Genomic DNA, 21,449 nt, shown 5'->3' with positions numbered 1-21,449 from the left:
TTAATAAAAATTATGACTGGACAAACATCAGACTTCTAGAATTCTAAAAAGAATAGAAAAGTAAAAATCGATTTCCTAAGGAAATCCCTCTCCTAAACCTTACATAGTTTTGCTGCTTCTGTGAAATCATTCTCTTTGGAGTAACTGGGTAGCATAGTGTTCTGATTTTGTTTTTAAAGTGGATTCATACAAGGGCACTGAATTCGAACTTCAGCTGATGGATGGAGCATGAACTTTTAGGAAAAATAAGTTACTTCTGCCCGAAAAGGAAAATGGCCGGTGCAAGAATGGAAACACTGGAAGTCTGTTTCATGATGTAATTTAAGTCTTACATTACAGAGCACACCTTCATTTAAAAAACAACAACGAGAAAACAGAATGGTATGAGCACTCTAAAATCAGCTGCAGCACTTTTAAGGGTTAAACCTGCTTAACCCATTCTTAGTCAGAGAATGGCACCAAAGAGTCCAGCTCACCCGTTCAGCGTGGCTAGTTCTACACCTGCGGGATCTTCAGGTTGTCAGAGCAGTCATGCACTCCATTTCCACCCCCCTCCCACCCGAATGATAGGATCCATTCATAGCTACTCACTACTGCAGGATTTGACCTGAGAAATGCTAGGATTTATTAACTCAGCAGTTGTTTTGAAACATCCCTAAATAATCTTCCCCCTTGGCCAGCAAGGGAACTGCTAGTCTCAAGTTCTCAGAAGCAGCTGGTGAGGTTCTCCGCCAAGTTCTTCAGATGCAGGAAGTTCTCCAGGACAACCTACTTTGACATGGCATTGACGGGCCTTTAAACCAGGCTTCCTAGATCGAGGAAATGTTATTCCCGATGCCTTCCACCCCGGTGCTGGAGAAATTTTAGTTTTTTTTTAGAATCTGGAGGTCATCACTCCTTCTTCTTTCCTTCTAGGAGCTGGCATGGTGGTTAAATTTTTCTAAAACAGTCATATTAATATGTTCAAAAATCCACTGCTGAGTCTCAGATAGGGGGTCACATCTGGCCATGAAAATCTTCTTCTCTGCGGGGTTGCAATCCATGCAGCTGTTGCTCACAGGATGGAATAACGTTCTGTCCTGGAGAGATCAGAAAGAAACGACTGACATAATATATGGCGACTGGTTAGAACCCAAAATATACAGAGGGAGCAAAATATCCCCATTTATATTTCAGTCTATACTCCTGGTGTACAAAATAGATTATCTCCCCAAATCAAACAAAAGCAGCTTGAGTTGCACATGGAACATGGTTTCCTGGGATCCATCTGTACTAAGTAAGGCCTCCAAGCAGGTCCAATCAGAAGCAAAGAATTCATTCATTCAGTGAGACTTTTAAAAAAGCAGTCCATCATTTTTTACTCTGTGGTAGACATTTTGCTTCTTGCTTGGGTTTTGAAGATAGTAAGCATGTGAGGTTGCTTATCAAGTAGTTAATAACCTAGTTATCTGGGGAGAGGCATGTATACAAAAATGACAATTTTGTCTATAAACAGAAACACACACACACACAACTAGAACAGTCAGAATTTTTCCTACCCTGTACTGAGCCTCTAACTGGAAGGGGAACTACAAAAGAAACAGGAACCAAAATGAGGTAGGTGCTCAGTTGCCTTAATCAGAAAATGAATATGGGGAAGGGGATAAGAGACACACAGGCAATATCTCAACCTACAAACTCAAATTTGTTAGCACTTGAACTTCAGTCTCTTCTCAATCCCTTTAGTGTCATTCCTGTGGTGCAATTCTCATTGCTTTCTGTAAAACGGAGGAGGCAGTGTTCACTTTAAAAAAAAAAGGTTGCTAAGTACATGATAAAGATAACAGCCCTCTGAATGAAAGGTACTAGCAGGGGGCACGAAAGCGTAAGAGGCAAGCAAGCTCACTATCTGACTGGCTTTATTAACACACACCCCCTTTTATTGTGCAAGTAGAAAGAGGAAGTTAATTTAAGAGAAAAGGATCCCTTCTTAAGTAGCAATAAAACTTTTGTCTCTTATAATGTCTATGCTAAAAAAGAAAATGCCAATAACATGTAAAAGCTTCCCCAAATCACTGCTTAAATTTGAGGGTCAAATAATGTTGTCTTATTTACCTCAGGAAATGTTCAGAGGCTCTGACTGTGTTCTTTCACTGGGGAATATTAGACCTGCAATGCTTTTGGAATCTAAGTGTTTCCCAGGCACCCTGTGTAAACATTGCTGGATTGCTCCTGGATGTTAAGACTCCACCAACCAATATTTGATGTTCTTTTAGGGCCCGGATGTTTGCATAGTTAGGCACGGTGTGAAGGGAGGAAGAATAAGAAAGGAGAAAGGCAGCTGCCTGCAATTTAGTTTTCATGTTTCTAGTTTCAATGTAAAGAAAGAGCTGTGCCTAATACAAAGGCTCATTCTTCTGTTCTCTTTACGGGGTTCCTGAGTCTACTGTGGATTTTACTTTTCTTACACAAAGAACGCTCCTGAGGCCTCCTTCCCACTCCTACTCCCCCCGCTCCCCACCCCACCAACTGGGCTGCTGTTTGACTTCAGGGGAGGCTCTGAGGAACTGTCTCCTACTCTGAGTGGAGGGAGCAGATTCTAGGAGGAAGGGGAGTGCCCTGCAGCTCACCCCACATCCCTCTCTCTTGGGGTCCATCCTTGCCATCAAGTGGCTATCCCTTCTGATAGCCACTGCAGCTCCCTGGGCAGCAGTGTCCTTCACCCCCTTGCTTTCATCCTTCCCAGCATCTCTCATGCTCAGTCTCTTGCCAGATTAGCAGCATGGGGGTAATGTATTTAGATCTGCTTTTCACAGAGCATTCTCAAGCTGTTAAAATGCATGAAAATTAATTCTATGGACCTGCTAAATTATAATTCACTCCATTCCAGGTATAAGTACTACCTGCCCCCAACTATCTGTATTTCTTCCTATTGTCACCTTTATCAATAGCTCAAGTGGGGACCCCCATATGTTCGCAGTTTCTCCCCCAAAACACATATTTCCATGAAAGCTTAATCAAGTACCTGTTTTTATTCTCTTTCCTTTACTGGTTTGTGCACCTTGGCGTGGATGCACAAGCCAAACTAGATTTTATGAACATTTTATTTTCTCCAACCTTATTTTCTGAGCCATAAGGTGATTATATTTTTCCCAAATCTCAAATTGGAACACATGCTCTGACAAATACAGGTATACGCATGGGGCCAACCAGGAAGGATATGCAAATTCAGCACTACCCTGGAAAATCCAGAATGTGTGTTCTGCGATTGCACTTCATGTTCTCCTGAAAGCTGAATTCCCTAAATCTATCTATGTCTGAGAAACTTCATCAGTAAAATGGGGGGAGGGGGTGTGGATAAGATCAATCTCGAAGGCCTCTCCCAGCCATAAAATTGAATGATGTACATTTTATGGCAAAGGTCAATCATGACAGAGACAAATGAAGGGACATCAAACCAGAGACTATCAGCATAAGCAGTGCACCAACAGATTGGTTGCTCTCTGGTTACAGACCGAGTTCTGTTCACCCTTGTCTGTGGAGTATCCAGTAGGTCCTAGAGGTCAAGCTTCTGGAAGCATCTTCAGCCTTCCCACGGCATGCATTATCCACGTTTGACCTTGGGGGCTACATAATTGTCATCTTTATGTTTCTACTCAGCTAAGCTTTTCGATTATTAAATGTCTTTACTGATGCTTTTCCCGCTGGAATTAAGTCAGTGGGTTGAGTAATTGTTGGTGAATATGGTCTCTTGCTCTATGACAGCTTTTTATTCCTCTACCCTTCATGGCCTCGGTCATGACAACAGATGGCTGTAACCAAACTGAATACAGTTTTTTCTTTGGAATAGGCTTCTCAGTGCTTTGTCTAGTCTGTCATTCACAACAATCCTCCTTAAGGGCTCTTTAAAACTGGAATGTTCTTTGCTCAGTCCCAGGGGATGGTCATAGCATATATCTTGCTGTTCAAAATGTAATTGCAACAAACTTCCTCTCCCGTACTCCTTCCACCTTCCCTGACTGCTTCCTCCCTTGCTTTTATTTGTTTTTGTTTTTGCTAAGAAATTGGAAATTCTTGAGCAGGAAATGAAAAAAGTTCGTGTCCAGGTTTATAGACCTGCCCTTCAGAATCAAAGCAGGTCAGTCAGTCCACGCTGTGAAAGGGGGCGGGGTGGGTGGGATTTTTCAGGTAGCTCATTTGAGAGGGGCACTTCTTCCAAGCAGGCCTGCGATTTGGTTGGCTTCTGTGTTATACTTGGTGGCATTTGCAGGCCAGCATTAAATTTTATTACATTTCATACTTCCATAGGGTCTGAACTATGAAAGAATGAGTACATTGTAGGAAACATTCCACACTGTGTTCAGATGAATAAAAGAACCAGACACCACAGATGCAAAGACAATAAAACAGGTGGGTAAGTTCATAATGCATAGGAAGATGAGTCTGAGACTAAAACTCCCACACTATGGGAGGGGAAGCAACCTAGTCAAGGGCTGGGATTTGGTTCCACAGGGCATTTGGGTCAAATTCCAGTCATGCCCCTTACTTGTTGTGTGACCTTGGACAGCTATTTAATTCTCTGAACCTTAGCTTCCTCATCTGTAAAATACAGACATGGTATCTATTTCACAAGTTTGTTGGAAGGATAAGAGTTAATATATGTAAACTCGCTGGCACAATACCCTACATGTAATAACTAAGTAATAGTGATTCCATTCTCTAATTTATTTTTAGCCAAGGAGCATTCCCCAATTCTAAAAATCAAATGTACTAACCATCTGGTCTGAGACTAGCTATTCAAGACCTAATTACGATTTCTGAAGCCCTGGCAAAATAAAATTTGCAAACATTAAGACCTGCCTCAACCAGTTATCCAACTTGATATACCAGAACCTTCTGTGTTAAGCAAAAGAACTTATGGAATAAAGGTCATTGACGGTTTTAGAATGAGCTCTTCTGTGTAATTTGGTCAATTTGTATGTGATCTATGCATTTAGGTCCTTTTCTTGAAATACAACATTATTCAGGTCGGTTGAGTTCAACAAATACTTATTAAGTGCCTATTATTTTCTGATATGTATTAGGAGATAGGCATAGAAAGTAAGATGTATTCTCCTGACCCAAGAAGTTGGGGAAACCAATAGGTAAACAAGAAATGTTTGAAGTAAAAAAAATATCAGTAACATTGTAGAATTTGGGGAATAGAATGGATTGGGATATTTCAGACATAGAGAAAAACATGTGAAAAGAGAAATGTGAAATAACATGTACATCTATGCGTTCAATTTATTCAACAAAAATTCATTTGAAACCTACTATTTATCAGGTACTGTTTTGGGGGGTTAAAATTTATCAATAAACTTAAGAAGACAAATATTCCCTGCCTTCTAAAACTTACATGTTAGAGGGAGGGGTAAAGGGGGGACATTGAGGCACTGACAAAAAATGATGAGCATAATAGGTAAAATATATATCCCGTGTGCAAATTAAATATGTGGAAAGGGTGCCTTAGTCAGTTTGGCTCAGGGATAGAGCGTCGACCTGCAGACTGAAGGGTCCCGGGTTTGATTCTGGTCAAGGGCATATGCCAAGGTTGCAGGCTCAATCCCCAGTAGGGGGCATGCAAGAGGCAGCCGATCAATGATTCTCTCTCATCATTGATGTTTCTATCTCTCTCTCCCTCTCCCTTCCTCTCTGAAATCAATAAAATATATTTTAAAAAATAAATAGGTGGCAAGGGTAAACCTCATTGAGAAGGTAACATTTGGGTGGCCTCGAAGAAGGTGAAAGGATTAGCCATGCAAATATGTGGGGGAAGAGGGTTCCAGACAGAGGGAACAGCCAGTGCAAAAATGCTAAGCAAGAATGCACTATGGTGGGTTAGAGAAACAGCAAGGAGGCAAGAGTGAAGAAGAGTGGTGGGAGATGATGTCAGAGTTAATGGAGGGCTGGGTTATGTGCTATGGAGGACCAGCGGGGTATTTGGTATGGCTGAGCACAGGGTGCAAGGTGGGGAGTTCTAGACTATGATATCATGAGGAGATATCATGAAGAGAATGGGGTACAATGCTAAGCCTTGGTTGTTCATGCAGGGGAGTAGTTATTGGAGGATTTAAAAGAGTAGAGCCACAGGATCCCTATTTTGGGTGGATCGTGCTAGTGGTAGAGAGGAGAATGGAGGCGGGAAGGCATTGGACTCTAGCCAAGAGAACAGTTGGTGGCTACAGCAATCATCAGGATTTAAGCTTAGGCAAAAGCAAAAGCAATGGGGGATGAGCTGGAAGTGTCCAAGAAATGATGTGAGAGATATTTGAGAAGTGACATATGGGGCCGTCTGATTAATGGGATGTGGGGGTTAGGGTAGAGGGAATCAGTGGATGCCTGGAGGAAAAGCAGTTTTGAGGTAAGAAATGCAGAAAAAGGAACAGGAATGGGGGGTGGGAATGATAGTGATTTCTGTTTGAGGTATAATGAGTTGGAGACATTTCTGGAACATCCAGGTTTAGATACCCAGTAAGCAGCCCAGTAAGTTTACTGGACCTCAGGATAGCTCCTCTATGTAAAGGGGGAAGAACTGAAATACTCATTCCTATTGACCACTCATTTCCATGTACCATACACTGAAACAGAATGCTTTTCTGAGAGAGAACCCATTAGGTCCAATGCCTTTTGTGTCTAATATGAATATAGGAGAACGAAGGTTTGGAATTATGAGACTCGTTTTTAATCCCAGCTTTATCTCTGACAATAATCTTTGATGGGCACTTAGTTGGTCAGGGATTTAGGTTTTCTATCTGCAAAATGAATGGGGTGGAGAGGAGGAAAGTGGGATGAGATAAGGAATAAAAAGATATGCCCTCCTACAGCCTGGTGCTGTGGAAAAGGACAAGGTTGATATATGAATATCCTGTGAGTTCTGGAAGAAAGACAAATTAGGTAGGTTTTGTCTGCCTATTTTTACTTTGGGCATCTGGGAAAATGCAAATAACCCCTTGATAGGCATAATAAGGAAAAGGCAGCCTTGCCGTCTATCATTTCCATTTTTTTCTTTGACAGGTAGAATTCCTCACAGGAGGAGAAAATTGGCCTTGCATCAGTGGCTAATTTGGCCAATCAGAAATAATGCTTCTTAATGTCCTGACAGAGCCCCTGGGTGTGTGCGCTGAGGCAGTGGCAGCCACAGCAGACCTCCATCCTCTCCTCCTGCTCCTGTCACTTGCTCTTCTGGGCTACAGGCAAATGGTGGGCCTGAATGTGTCCTCAGTTCTCCTCAGAGCAGCCAGAATAATCTGAATGTCTCTCAGACCATTCAAAGACTTCCTGGTTGCACAGCTAAATTCTTAGCCTGGCCTATAAAGTCTTGTATGGTCCTGCCCCTGGCCAGATGTCTGGCTGTATAGCTCAAATTTTCCCTCACACTCATACCTTTCAACTGGCTTCTCTCTGTTCTTCCAGGAAACCAAAATCTTGCCTACCTCAGGGCCTTTGCACAAGCCGATCCTTGTATCTGGGATCTTTTTCTCTATCACTTTCTTTACTTAGGATTCCTACTCATCTTTTATGTCTCCACTGAAAAGTTAATTTGCCAGAGAAGCCTTGTTTACTTCTCTGGCATGGGTAAAACCCAGTGTTTTGTATTTTCATATTGTCCTGTACACTTAATTTATTGAATTATTTTGGTCTGCTTCTCCACTGGACTGAAAGTCCCCAGAGTAGAGAAAACCCATTTGTTCTGCAGCTTGTTTTTATCTGTCCATAGCTTTTTATCTCCCCTCAGTGAACTTGTGGGAGTCATGTAAACATCATAATAGCTGCTATTTATTGAATATGTATCTGTCTCTGGCAGTGCTAAATGTTCTACCCAGGTTTTCTTATTTTATCTACCTAAACCACATAAGCAATCTGAAGAGATAGTGAATGTGGACAAATGGGAGCTATGTTCATTTCTTTATTCATTCTACAAATGCTAATTAAGTACTTCTATGTGGCAAGCACTGTTTTAGGTTCTGCATGAAAAAAAGCAGAGAAAAATCCCTGGTCTCATCGAATTTACATCCGGATATTTAGCTATAGCTAAAATAGTACTGAAATATACAGTAGAGAAATATGACTAACTAGCCCTCTTTTCCTGTATGTAAACTTGGACAGCTAAAATCAAATTAGAAGATAGTTTGTTGAGCACATGGAATAGTAATAGCTAACTTTAAATGAACTCTTATTCAGTACCATGTCTTAGAGGTGCATTTTAATTTTATTTAGCCATTACAGTCATCTTCTAAGGTAGAAACTATTCTTATCTCCATTTTCTAATGAGGAAACAGAAGCACACAGTAAGAAAGTTTCCCAAGACCCCAGAATTAGTAATACCCAAGGAAGAACCAGAATGCAAATCTCAGCTCCCCCAGGAACCACAGCCTGTGCTGTTGGTCTCTGAGTTACTCCATTCCTCCTCTTGCCTGAGCCAACTAGCGGCACTGCTCCAACCCCATACCTGCTCAGTAGGGAGAAATTGTTCTAATTAGCAAACCAACTTAATTTTTTCATAGTTCCCATTACTAAGATTCTTTGGTTTGTCAGTCCAGATCTTGGCAGGCATTCGATTCGGGGAGCTTTTATCCTTATGTTAGAGCCTGAGATGGTCTGTGGTGGAGCCCTTTTTTCTTCTGAGTGACCAGAAAGTGGCAGTTAATCATTGTTGGGTGAAATGGTAACCAGTAAGGATATTGCCAAGTTACCCAGAAATGGCAAAAGTTAAAAGGTTGTGACAACTAAGTGACTTCAGAGAGGTTAGACATACAGATGAAAACAGAATTGGGAGATACTACTACTCATTAAGAAGGTAGCTTCAGTGCCAGGGTGAGTATATCCTCTCCTGGGAGAGATTCCCCCTCTTCTTTGACAAGGTGGTTGAATCATCCATTTGAATTGAAAATCATACTTTCTTAGGGTACAATGACTGAAGTCTCCTATTGCAAATATGGGTATGATGTAGACATTGTGCAGATGGTTTTCAGTAAGATGTTTGAAAAGTCCACTTTTGTGTTCTTATGGACAAGCTGGAGAAATGTGGGCCATAGATATTGCTATTAGGTGAATTTGTATCTGGTTGAGGACCTTCATCCAAATGACGCTCATTAATGGATCAATGTCACCTCTACCACATGCTAGAGGGCTCAGTTCTTGTGCATTGGGATCAACATCGTAGATGAAGGCATGACTACATGCTGTGATGAAAACGAAAACTAGTTCAATTGCTCATAAGTTGGATCAAAGAATCAAAATCTAGGTTAGATGAAATCTGGTGAGAAAGAATTTAATAGAAAAAAATGGATAACTGCACAAGTATAAACGATGAACTACACAGGTATAATACTGCAGAGATGTGTCTGTGCAGCAAAATAAGAAAAAAGACTGTGGGTTATTTTTATACTGAGACCTCATTAAGAAGCCAAGTATATGTAAAGTTAAGGCAGAAAAATTAACCGACTCAAGCTAAATTAGCAAATATATTGCTCATAAGAAAAGGGTACTACAAGCTCATAACAAAGGGTGCTAGAGACACATTCTGTGGTTATCACCCCTCTCTGGGACTATCAGAATATGTTAGGAGTGAATGTCTAGAGGCTGTTTGAGGTAGACCCATATGAAGAGCAGTGGCAAGAAAACGGGCCATTAAATCAGAAGGAAAGAGTAAAGATCAGGCAAACATTGTTCAAACCTTTGGGATCTGACTTGAGCAAGATGGATGAAATTTAATCTGTGTGGTACCGAAAGCCAGGGAAGAACTTGCTAATACTTGAGACTGTCCAGGAATGAGTGGGCTGACCTGGGGTAGTGTGACTGCCTCCGTATGACCACATAGTCCAGGATTTTGTAGCAGGGCTTTATGTATCTGAACCAAAGTTGAATTACACACCTTTTAATTACACTCTTTGTGTACACTTTCCTCATTTTTTGGTCCTAAATCAATAGCTAACCAGAATGATTAAAAAATAACAACCTTGTGGCCTTCCATCTGGTATCTTTGTAGACCAGCAGGATTTTATGAGCAGAGAGGCCAAAGCCCTGGCTTATATATAAGCTACAATAAACAGTCAAATGCAGGCACATGCCACAAATTCCACCCACTCACTTTTTAAGCCAATGTGATTGTTGCACTGCCATCATCTCAGTCTGAAAGGTACTTTCTTATTGGTATTTCTTGTTTAATGTTATTTCAAAGCCCCTTTTTATGGAAGTTAAACTATAAGAACACTCCAGAGAGCAAGTAAAAAAAATAAGTCTTTTACTTTTGGTATTTGGGGAGGCTGTGTATGTGATTCGGAGACACAGAGATGTGTTAAGTGTTATCCGCACAGCTTGGGGTTCATGAAGGAGGGGATTATTTCAATAATTGAACTCAATGGTTCTTTAAGCCATTTAAAGAATGCTTATTTAGGAACTTCTCTACATATTAGATATTAGGCAGGCCATATTGACATACAAGAAAAAGTTTCTGCCCTTATATAGTTAACATCTACAAGGGGAGACTGACTAGGCATAATACAATGTGACAGGTACACAGAAGGGAACAAAAATGGTATAGGAATACAAGTGGAAGGGCCAACCCTAACAGGAGTCAAGAAAGTAGGTAAAAATTAGGGCTAGAAAAATGATTCTCCATCTGACTTCCCATTAGAACATTTTTGGAGCTTTCCAAAAATACCAACACCCAGGTCTCAGTCAGTCTATCCTTAGGCCAATAACACGCTGCCTTTAGAAATGTACCTTTACATGTCTCGATACCTGGTGCTTTCATAGTGTTCAATGCTGTTCTTTTTCTTCCTTAACATTTTCTTGGCTCTCTTGGCCCTTTCATTTCCATATACATTTCAGAATCAGTTGATCAATTTCCACAAATAAACTTGCTGGGATGTGATTCTTTTTTGCATTAAATCTAAACACCCATGTGAGAACTGATATCTTTACAATGATGTCTTATTATCCTTGATGGATTCCTCTGTAGTTTTAAAATTTTCTCTTAGCGAGGTTTTATAGTTTTCTGTGTAAAGGTCTTGCACATGTGTTGTGAGATTTATTCCTAGTTATTTGATGCTTCCCATGGTAGTCAAATAAAATCATTTTTGAATTTCATTTTCTATTTTTTGGCGCTAGTATATAGAATGGATTTTCTTATATTTATCTTGTTTGCAGGACTATGCTAAATGCACTTATTAATTTTACTAGTTTAAATGTATAATCTTTTGGATTTTTTAATATAGCTATTATGTCATCTGTGAATAGAGTGTTGAATATCTTCATTTCCAACTCTTACACATTTTATTTTCTTTTTCTCGCCTGATTGCTCTAGGTAGGCTATCCTGTACAATGATAAATAAAAGTGATGATAGCAGACATCATATTTTATCCCTAGACTCTGGAGGAAAATTTTAACATTTCACCACTAAAATTGATGGTTGTTGTGGGTTTTTGGATATACCTCTTACTAGATTGAGTTAGTTTATTACTATTAGTTTACTTTCTGTATGGCTAAGACTGTTTAGTTGATGGTAAAAACTTGAGGATTCATAAACAGATTCATGTATATAAGGCCCCTTGACTTATGACAAAGGTACCACTTCCATGTAGTGGGGAAAATGGTCTTTAAATATAATAAATGGTGATTGAGCAATTGGATATAAATATGAAAAAAATCAATCCCCTCTTATATCATACACATAAAACGATTTCATGGAATTATATACCAGAGTGTTGAAAATCAAACAATAAAGATTCCAAAGACAACTTAAATGTCTATCTTCATGACTGTTGTGTGGGCAAAGACTTCCTAAACAAGACACAAAAAGCACTAATCATAAAGACTAGCTCTTCATCAAGATACCCCACAAGAAAGAAAAGGGAAGACACCGATCAGAATAAGATATTTCCAATGCATACATCCATCAAAGAACATGTATGTATGTATGTATCCTCCAAAAAATATGTAAAAAAAAAGCCAACCAATGTTAAAAATGACCAAAAGGCTCACATCCTTCACAAAGATGATATCCAAAACAGCTAACAACATGTGATAGCAGTCTCCAACCACAGAATGAAAAGAGGAACTGAAAAAGAAATTGACTATGCCAAGCCTTGGCAAGGTTTGTGGAGCAACTAGATTTTCATGCAGTACCTGTATCTGGCCCATGGCTCTTCAGGTCTCACTACTTCAGTGCATTCCAGCAGGTGGCCGATATATGTGTCTTCCTAAGGGCTTTCTCTGGGTTTAAGAATAGTTCTGGCTGTAAGAGCAGTAGCCCAGAGGTAGCAGAGAATAAACCATCCCTACCCAGGGGTAATCCTAACCAAAGACCAAGTGGAGTGGTGTATAAATACCCCAACTCCCTTGCTCTCTGATGTGTATTTCATATCATTTCCAGAGATTGTCAGTAGGCTGAGCTCTAGTACTCACAGTGGTAAGTTCCTTAATAATGTATTCTTCGTTGACTCCCATACCTTCCCCATGTTACTTCCCCACTTCTTATCAAGATTTCTTGGGGCCATCTCCAATATAAGCCACAGGGATAAATATGGGGAAACCCAATAATAATGCTTAATTAAAAAGAGAAGGATATGGGTTATAGCTCTGAATTTGCAGGAGGCATAATAAAAGTTACTTAGGATAGATTGCTGTAGTGATACAGTATATCGGGATATACCTCACCACTATTTTCAATGTAAAAAATGCAACCATTATGTTTACCAGATTGTGAAGGGTTAGGATAAGAATTGGGAGGTGAAGGCACTTTATTTTCTATTCAATGGAAAACCAGGTGAAGTTGTAAAACACAAGAATGCAATGTCTGGATTCTTTAGAAACTCCCTCTGACTTCAGGATGGAAGAAGGGTCAGAGGGGAAAGGACAGGAAGTGGGGTGCCCTTTAGGTAGCTATTTTAATTATCCAGGGGTAAGATGTGAAGGGCTGCAACTAGGGCAGGGGCTGTGGAACTGGCAAAGAGAGGATGGATTTTCCCGATATTGACCAGGGGAGGGTATTGACAAGTCTTAGTGACCAATTAGATGTAGGGGTTGAAGAAGAGAGAGACAATTTCCTGTTTTGGATGTTGATGGATGATTTAACTACTTTTACTGAGGTCACTTCAACAATTCTTTGTTCTTGTAACAGGGGTCCCCCTGGTGGTAAAAGAAAACCAAGAATGGGATTCTTAACCTGGGTACCTGCTATCGTTGGACACAATTGTGCAACTGAACTTAGTCGCAAGATCACAGCATAGGGATCCCCTTCTTTTTGTGTGTGTGGTAGCAAAGACCCACATCTAGAAAAAGCTGTAAGCTAAGGGGAATGGGTAAAGGTGATCAAAACATGCAAACTCCCAGTTATAAGATGAATAAGTTCTGATGACATAATGTACAGCATGGTGACCATGGTTAACGATACTGTACTGTATACCTGAAAGTTGCTAAGAGAGTAGATCTTTAAAGCTCTCATCACAAGAAGAACAAATTTGTAACTATGTGCGGTGATGGATGTGTTAACTAAACTTATGGGGATGATCATTTTGCAGTATATACATATATCAAATCATGATGTTACATGATTTAAGGTATACACCTTAAATGCATACCATGTTTTAGGTCAATTATATCTCAATAAAGCTGGGAAAAAATCTTCCCGAATAGATAAGAACAACTGAGAGCTGATGGTTGCTGATGGGTCAGAAAGTGGGGCCTGACAATGACCTTCACCCACTCAAGGCAGGTAGCTTCTGGCCACCTTCCCTCTCCAAGAATCTCCATGTGGTCCAGAATGGGGTTGGCTGCTATGTGTGGTGCGGAATCCACCAGGCATGGGAACTCTCCCATCAGTGATCTGATTTCTTAAAAGCGTACAGCAGAGGAAAGAGGAGAGACTCTAAAGCTAGACACACCTGCACCTGAATGCTGGCTCTGCCACAAATCTGCTAGTATCCATGAGTTACACCTGACAGTGCCTAGATGGTTGTGAGGTTTGAGGGAACATGTGTAAAGCACTAGCCCAATGTCTCCTTAACAGTCGGAGGTAATGATTACCTTAAACAGCGGTTCTCAACCTGTGGGTCGCGACCCCTTTGGCGGTCGAACGACCCTTTCACAGGGGTCGCCTAAGACCATCCTGCATATCAGATATTTACATTATGATTCATAACAGTAGCAACATTACAGTTATGAAGTAGCAACGAAAATAATTTTATGGTTGGGTCACAACATGAGGAACTGTATTTAAAGGGCCAGAAGGTTGAGAACCACTGCTTTAGGCAACTAGTAGGGTCTTTGGGATCCCATTAATTCATGAATATGCTAATAAAAAAGGGGCAGCTCCAAAGCTGACTCATAATATTACGAATCCATCTGAAAGTGCCAGGGCCAAGTAATGAATCTAAACACACAAGGTAGAACCCTAGAGACTTCTCTCTTCATGGTTTCTCTCTGAATGCCTTGGGAGTAGCCCTTGAAATAGACAAGAGGAATTTTCTAAAAAAGGTGCATTTGAATAGGCCTGAGTCATCGACTAAGATGAGATATTTCAGAAGCTTTCCATTTCGAGCCTCTGGCATGTTTCTGATTATGTATAAATACCTTGCTTGTTATATAAATACACAGCGAGTGTAACCTTTTGCTAAGCAATGCAAAGCAAACAGCTACAAGAAGATCTGAGAAAAGAGCCACAGCGCAATTGCTTCTGATGGTTCCCTCTCACCGGTCCCCGAGGATCCCGGAAAGGTTTAAAGTGATAAAGCTGTAAGTTACCTCTTGAAATCACCGCAGCCATTTTTCTCTCCCTGGGAGCTCCGCGTGCACATGTATTAGCTGGTCTTATCCATGCGTAAGCCCCTGTAAGCTCGCTAATGAAAACAACCACCTCTTCTGGGCTTAACTGCGCGTTATTGAGTGTTCTGTCTCTCATGCTATAAATGCACAGTAATGAGAAGTGGGCTGTTTATTAGGGACCACCAGCATGCTAGGCAAATGGTGAATCAGGTATTTCACTGATGTGCCCAGAAAGTAACATCTTAAAGGTCAGTCCATAGCCATAAAAACAACCAAACCAAAACAAAAAACTTCCTTAATGCACCACACACAGACTGGATATTTTGAATAGCAGAAGGGTTTGACAAGATTAATCATGTATGATGTCTTTCATAAGGGAAACTGTGAGATTCTCCTATTGTAGTAATTCCCAGTATTATATCTGGTGCTATATTCTTGTTAGTGCTTTTGATTTTAAATTGTTTTGTAGAAGGGTAGAACAACTGGCATTTCATATTGTTCTGGACACATAACCATAATCTGCCAGATATTATGGAGGGTATAACGTTGTGAGTATAAGTACCATAGAGCTTATTACGTGAGTTAATAGGTATCAAAACCAATGGGCCCCCCCACATTGATTCTCTTCAGGTTTTCCCTTTTACTTTCTGTAATTTCAGGGGATACAGATGTTAACTCAGCCACAGGATGGCCAAAGCTCATGATTAAAGGGGCTTGTCTGACATGCTTCTTATAGTCAGGGAAAGGTTGAATTAGGCCAGAGTGTAAAAGGCAAACAGAGGGCAGCTCCTACCTGGCTGTGAGGGCCTCCAGCAGTTGTACAAACTTGAGGAGCAGAATAGTGCTTATGAGGTATTTGCTAAGTGGAACCTGAGTCCTGCCTTAAAAACCATAGAGTTTTAAAGAATTATATAATATTTATAATAAAAATATTTTAAAATAAAAATTTAATCGTTCTTTATTTTAAATTCAATAACATGTGATTTTTATATTTGTTTTGAACGTTTTCCTATCATTAAATGTTAACTTGATTATTCTTTAAACTTTCAAATTCCACAAATAAGTTCTCCTTGCTCTACTTGGGCAGGATTTTGGCCAAATTACAAATGGATCACTTTCTGTATAAGGGGTGCCACAATTACATCTACATGAATGTATACTTATTTGTGTAATTGTACTTGTCATAACCCAGATTGCTCCCAAGCAAAGGAGCCTGAGATATATATTAAATGAATAGATGCATTCATCTGTGTGTGTGCATGTGTGTGTGTGTATGTGTGAGAATTAGGGCTCTTAAAAAGTATGCCTATGTTCATGTTTTTATTGGGTTTATGGCCCCTCCGTTTGAGAATTGTCTGGGATATGACTCATCCCTCCCCTGTGGTGCTAGTGTCCAGGTTCAAAGCCATTTTTCAGTCATAACTGGTTGTGTAGGCATCACAAACAAATGCCGCTCCCAACACACTCTATCTTTCCCCTCATCTTTGCTGGTGGTCTCCAAGCATGTGGGCCAAATACGTGTACACATGTCCGGGTAGCAGTTTCCATCCGTGTGTTTTAAAAGAAAACACTGAGTGAGAAGACCTTTAGCCCGGCAGTTTGGGAATGCCTGCTGTGAGCTGACTCTTACCTTCCGGTAGCCCCAGAGCTGGTTCCCCTTCATGCCGTGACAGTCATAGAGAGTGACCGGGCTGCTGTGCGAGATCGCGTCAAAGCAGAACTTTCGGGTGTGCAGTGGCTCACCAGGTCGAATGTCTTCTCTCCATCCAAAAGTAAAGAGCTAACAAAGTGACAACAGCAGAAAAGATGCCGTGAGTTTAATTTGAAGACATTCGAGAGGAGGGGGAGCAATTTAGATCTGTTTTGTGACTTACAAGACAGAACTAAGTCTTGGCATCATAGAGGTGTGGAAAAAGGCATCCTATATAATAAAAGCCATCACAAGATGGCCGCGTGCACAGTGGAGGCGGGGCCGGTGGCCGCTCCGTGCGGTGAGGCCTGGGGGTCCCGCGGCTCTGCACGGTGTGGAGGAGGCCGGTCCTGGTGTTTCTGCAGCCTCACGCAGAGGAGGCGGGTCGGGGCAGGGGAGGGCAGTTGTGGGCAATCAGGCTGGCAGGGGAGGGCAGTTGTGGGCAATCAGGCTGGCAGGGGAGGGCAGTTGGGGGTGATCAGGCCAGCAGGGGAGCAGTTAGGCATCAATAAGGCTGGCAGTGGAGCAGTTAGGGGCGATCAGGCTGGCAGGCAGAAGTGGTTAGGGACAATCAGGCAGACAGGCAGGCAAGAGGTTAGGAGCCAGCGGTCCTGGATTGTGAGAGGGATGTCCCAGATTGGAGAGGGTGCAGGCCAGCTTGAGGGACGCACCCACCTATGCACGAATTTCGTGCACTGGGTCTCTAGTGTAATATAAAGTACGTGGTAGTGACAGCTGCATCTTTGGCTGAGGGCACCAAAAATGCAAATGAGGAATGTCCAGTTTGGTACTAGAAAAATAACAGAGGACGGTGTGCAGATGGGAGGAGAGGAAAAACTCGTTAATGAAGCTCTTCACATTCTTCAGTTTGATAAAATGCCACAGTCAGCCTAAATGAGCAGACTCACTGGAAAAAAAAATCACAGGAGTAGAATTGAGCTGGATTGATGTTAGCAATTTTAAAAAAAGTTGATTTAAATGAAAGCTAAGCTTGATGAAGCAAAGAATAGGCAAATTAATGTCCTGGGGGTGGTGAGTGAGTATGCAGGGCCATGCTTTGAAGTAAGAAGTACAGTTCAAACACACTCACACACACACACTCACTCACACTTACTCACACACATACTCATACATTCACACACTCACACACATGCGCACACTTACACACTCACACATACTCACACACACACACTCACACACATGCACACACGCTCACATGCACACACACATACGTGCACATGCATACACTCACACTCCCATTCACACACTAACACACACATGGACACACACTAACATGCACACACGGACACACTCTTGCTCACATACACTCTCATGTGCACACACACATATGCTCACACTCACACACACATGCACACACTCTCACACACCCGTGCACACTCACACACACTCACACACATGCACACACACGCACACACACTCACACTCTCATGCACACACACTTGCATGCACTCGCGCACACACACACGCACATACACACACACACACTCATGCACACACTTCTCCTCCCCAAACTAAAACAAGTTTCATGAAACAATATTTATCTTTACTGGATTTAATAGACTCTGATATTCCATCTGACCTTATCCTATCCTAGTCTATTCTATCCTATCCATGCCATTCCATTATTTTAAGAATGCTTCTAATTATGCACTAAATTAATTGTATAATGTATTAAAATTTTTAAAGACCCACCACATTTCTGTAGGGAAAGGATATTTTCTTGAGTTTGACTTGGAGAAAAAACAAGAGTAGAAGAGGTGTAGTAGGAAAAATCCTTAAGTGGGAAAATAGACTAGATGAGTCCTATTTCTTCCAAATCTAAAATTTTAGTAACTATATATAATTCTTATGATAGGACTGAAAGTAGATCTGGCTGTGTAAAGCCAAACTGTGAATTGCAAAAGAAAGAGGTGTCAAGGACGCCCTGTTGACATAAAGCAAGCACGATGCTCAACTATCTATATATATAAAAGACTAAGTGTCTGTCTGTCCAACCGGTATCTCTGACATGCACCTATCCCCAGGGGGCAGATGCTCAATGCAGGAGTTGCCATGATGCACACTGGCCATCCTATCTAATAATAGACAAACATGGTAATTAACCGTACCTCCAACACACTTCCCATTGGCTAATCTGGGCGATATGCAAATTAACTGCCAACCAAGATAGCGGCGGCAGCCACGCAGCTGAAGCGAACATGAGGCTTGCTTGCTCCAGTGACGGAGGAAGCCAAGGTTCCCTGCCTGCCGCAGCCCAGCTCTGAGCTCCAGATGCAACAATGTTGCAATTATAGAAGCTAAACAAACCCAGAAACCTGCTTTCAGCCGCCAGCGGGCTCAGAGCTTAGAGCGCCAGTGATGGCAACAGAGTTTCAATTATAGAAGCTAAACAAACCCAGATACCTGCTTTCAGCCGGCAATGGCCTCAGAGCTGGAGCGGGCTCTCAGCTCCAGTGACAGCTATAGAAGGTAAATAAATCCCAGAATAAAAAAAAAAGAAAAAAAAGAGTCTGGGAGCTTCAGTCACCCACCAGCCTGAAAACAGCCATTAGCCCCTCACCCAGGCTGGCCAGGCACCCCAGTGGGGACCCCCACCCTGATCTGGATCACCCTTCAGGGCAAACCAGCCGACCCCCACCCGTGCACCAGGCCTCTATCCTATATAGTAAAAGGGTAATATGCAAACTGACCCTAACAGCAGAAGGACTGGGAATGACTGGTCACTATGACACACACTGACCACCAGGGGGCAGATGCTCAATGCAGGAGCTGCCCTCTGGTGGTCAGTGTGCTCTCACAGCGGGGAGCTCTGCTCAGCCACAAACCAGGCTGATGGCTGCCAGTACAGCGGTGGTGGTGGGAGCCTCTCCCGCCTCCTCAGCAGTGCTAAGGATGTCCGACTGCAGCTTAGGTCTGCTCCCTGCTGGCAAGTGGGCATCCCCCGAGGGCTGCCGGGCTGCCAGAGGGATGTCTGATTGACAGCTTAGGCCCAATTCCCCGGGGAGCAGGCCTAAGCCAGCAAGTGGTCACCCCTGAGGGGTCCCAGACTGCGAGAGGGCACAGGCCGGGCTGAGGGACTCCCTACCCCCGAGTGCACAAATTTTTGTGCACCGGGCCTCTAGTTTAAAAATATACTGTATCACGGGCCTGGCGCCGACAAACACTCAGCTTCCCCCAAGTGGGACACAGGCCCCACCACCACCACCCTGGAGCGACACCCCACCAAATCGCAGCCAACACTGCCAAGACCCCATGGTGCAAAATGCAGCCCAGAGTTCAGCCCAGCCTGGAAACAGTCGCTGTGGGCTATGGGTAATGACATCATGTAGCAACACCCTGTTTCCTCTCCCTAGCGACTAGTCTCCTTGGAGGTCTTCAGCCCAGGAGTCCAACTTGCTTTATAGCCAGGTGCAAATATTTTACAATTTAACCAAATGTTTGTGAAGTGTTTTACTGTTCCTCATCTCATTGGATCCTCACAGAAGTCCTGAAGTAGGTAGATAGGAGACTTGGTAGAATCCTATTTTCTTTTCATTAGCTGGAAAATGGAGATTTAGAGAGTTTAGAAACGACCCGACTGAAAAGAAGTAAGAAATGGTAGAACTTGAAAATGACTTCAGGTTTTCTCATTGTATTGAATATAGTCAAATACAGAATATAGTTAAATATTTTACCCTTTTTTTCTCCCTGCATGATCTACAATAATAATCTACTTCATGTTGATATTTACTGTGTGTTGCTGACAATTACCTGAAAGAGAAGTTGGGGTGCTTCACTGGGCTGGAAAAAGTTTAGCTAAATCAGAAAGCAGGTCTAATTAAGCACATCTACACTAATAAAAGACAAACATGCAAATTGACCATACCTTTGCTATGCCTTAAGCCATGCCCATCAGCCAATCAGAGCGACTATATGCAAATTAACCCAACCAAGATGGCGGCCGGCAGCCACAGAGCTGGAGCAAGGAGGAGGCTTGGTTGCCCCAATGATAGAGGAAGCCAGGCTTCCCAGCTGCCACGGCCGGCTCTGAGCTCCACTCAAAGCAACAAAGTTTCAATTATAGAAGGTAAATAAATCCCAGAATAAAAAAAAGAAAAAGAAAAAAAGGAGAGGCTGGGAGCTTCCATTGCCGGGGGGGTGGGGGGGGGAGGGCCCTTGGCCAGCCTGAAAATGGCCCTCAGCCCCTCACCCAGACTGGACAAACCTCCATGGGGTGAGGGGTTCCCACTGGCCAGGTACCCCAGTGGGGACCCCCACCCTGAAGGGGGTGTGACCAGCCTGCAAACAGCCATTAGCCCCTCATCCAGGCTGGCCAGGAACCCAAGTGGAGACCCCCCCCTGAAGGGGTGTGACCAGCCTGCAAACAGCCATTAGCCCCTCACCCAGGCTGGCCAGGCACCCCAGTGGGGTCCCCACCCTGATCCGGGATACCTTTCAGGGCAAACCAGCTGGGCCCCCACCCGTGCACCAGGGCCTCTATCCTATATAGTAAAAGGGGTAATATGCAAACTGACCCCTAACAGCAGAAGGGACTGGGGAATGACTGGGTCACTATGACACACACTGACCACCCGGGGGGCAGATGCTCAATGCAGGGAGCTGCCCTCTGGTGGTCAGTGTGCTTCTCACAGCGGGGAAGCTCTGCTCAGCCACAAGGCCAGGGCTGATGGGCTGCCCAGTACAGTGGTGGGTGGGGGGGAGCCTCTCCCTGCCTTCCTCAGCAGTGCTAAGGGATGTCCCGACTGCAGGCTTAAGGCCTGCTCCCCCGCTGGCAAGGGGGCCTTCCCCCGGAGGCCTGCCGGGCTTGCCAAAGGATGTCTGATTTCCATCCTTAGGCCCAATTCCCCGGGAACAGGCCTAAGCCGCAGTGGCCGCCCCTGGGGGGCCCAAAACTGCAAAAGGCCAAGGCCGGCTGAGGGTCCCCCCACCCTGGGGCCAAATTTTTGGCCC

General features: G+C 42.9%; 1 protein-coding gene across 1 annotated transcript in view; it reads right to left on the bottom strand.

Moving 5' to 3' along the window:
• Positions 1 to 601: 601 nt before the first annotated feature.
• GALNTL6 (polypeptide N-acetylgalactosaminyltransferase like 6) overlaps positions 602 to 21,449 on the bottom strand; it is a 915,183-nt gene continuing 894,335 nt past the window's right edge. The window contains exons 11-12 of the mRNA XM_023753492.1: positions 16,419 to 16,568; positions 602 to 1,079 (exon numbers count right to left, since the gene is read on the bottom strand). Coding sequence (XP_023609260.1) covers positions 912 to 1,079; positions 16,419 to 16,568 — 318 coding nt within the window. The 3' untranslated portion in view covers positions 602 to 911. The remainder of the gene's footprint in view (positions 1,080 to 16,418; positions 16,569 to 21,449) is intronic.

This window comes from Myotis lucifugus, unplaced genomic scaffold (genome assembly GCF_000147115.1).
Source record: "Myotis lucifugus unplaced genomic scaffold, Myoluc2.0 scaffold_1, whole genome shotgun sequence".
In the NCBI taxonomy this organism is placed as follows: Eukaryota; Metazoa; Chordata; class Mammalia; order Chiroptera; family Vespertilionidae; genus Myotis; species Myotis lucifugus.
This window is presented reverse-complemented; position numbering and strand designations above follow the sequence as displayed.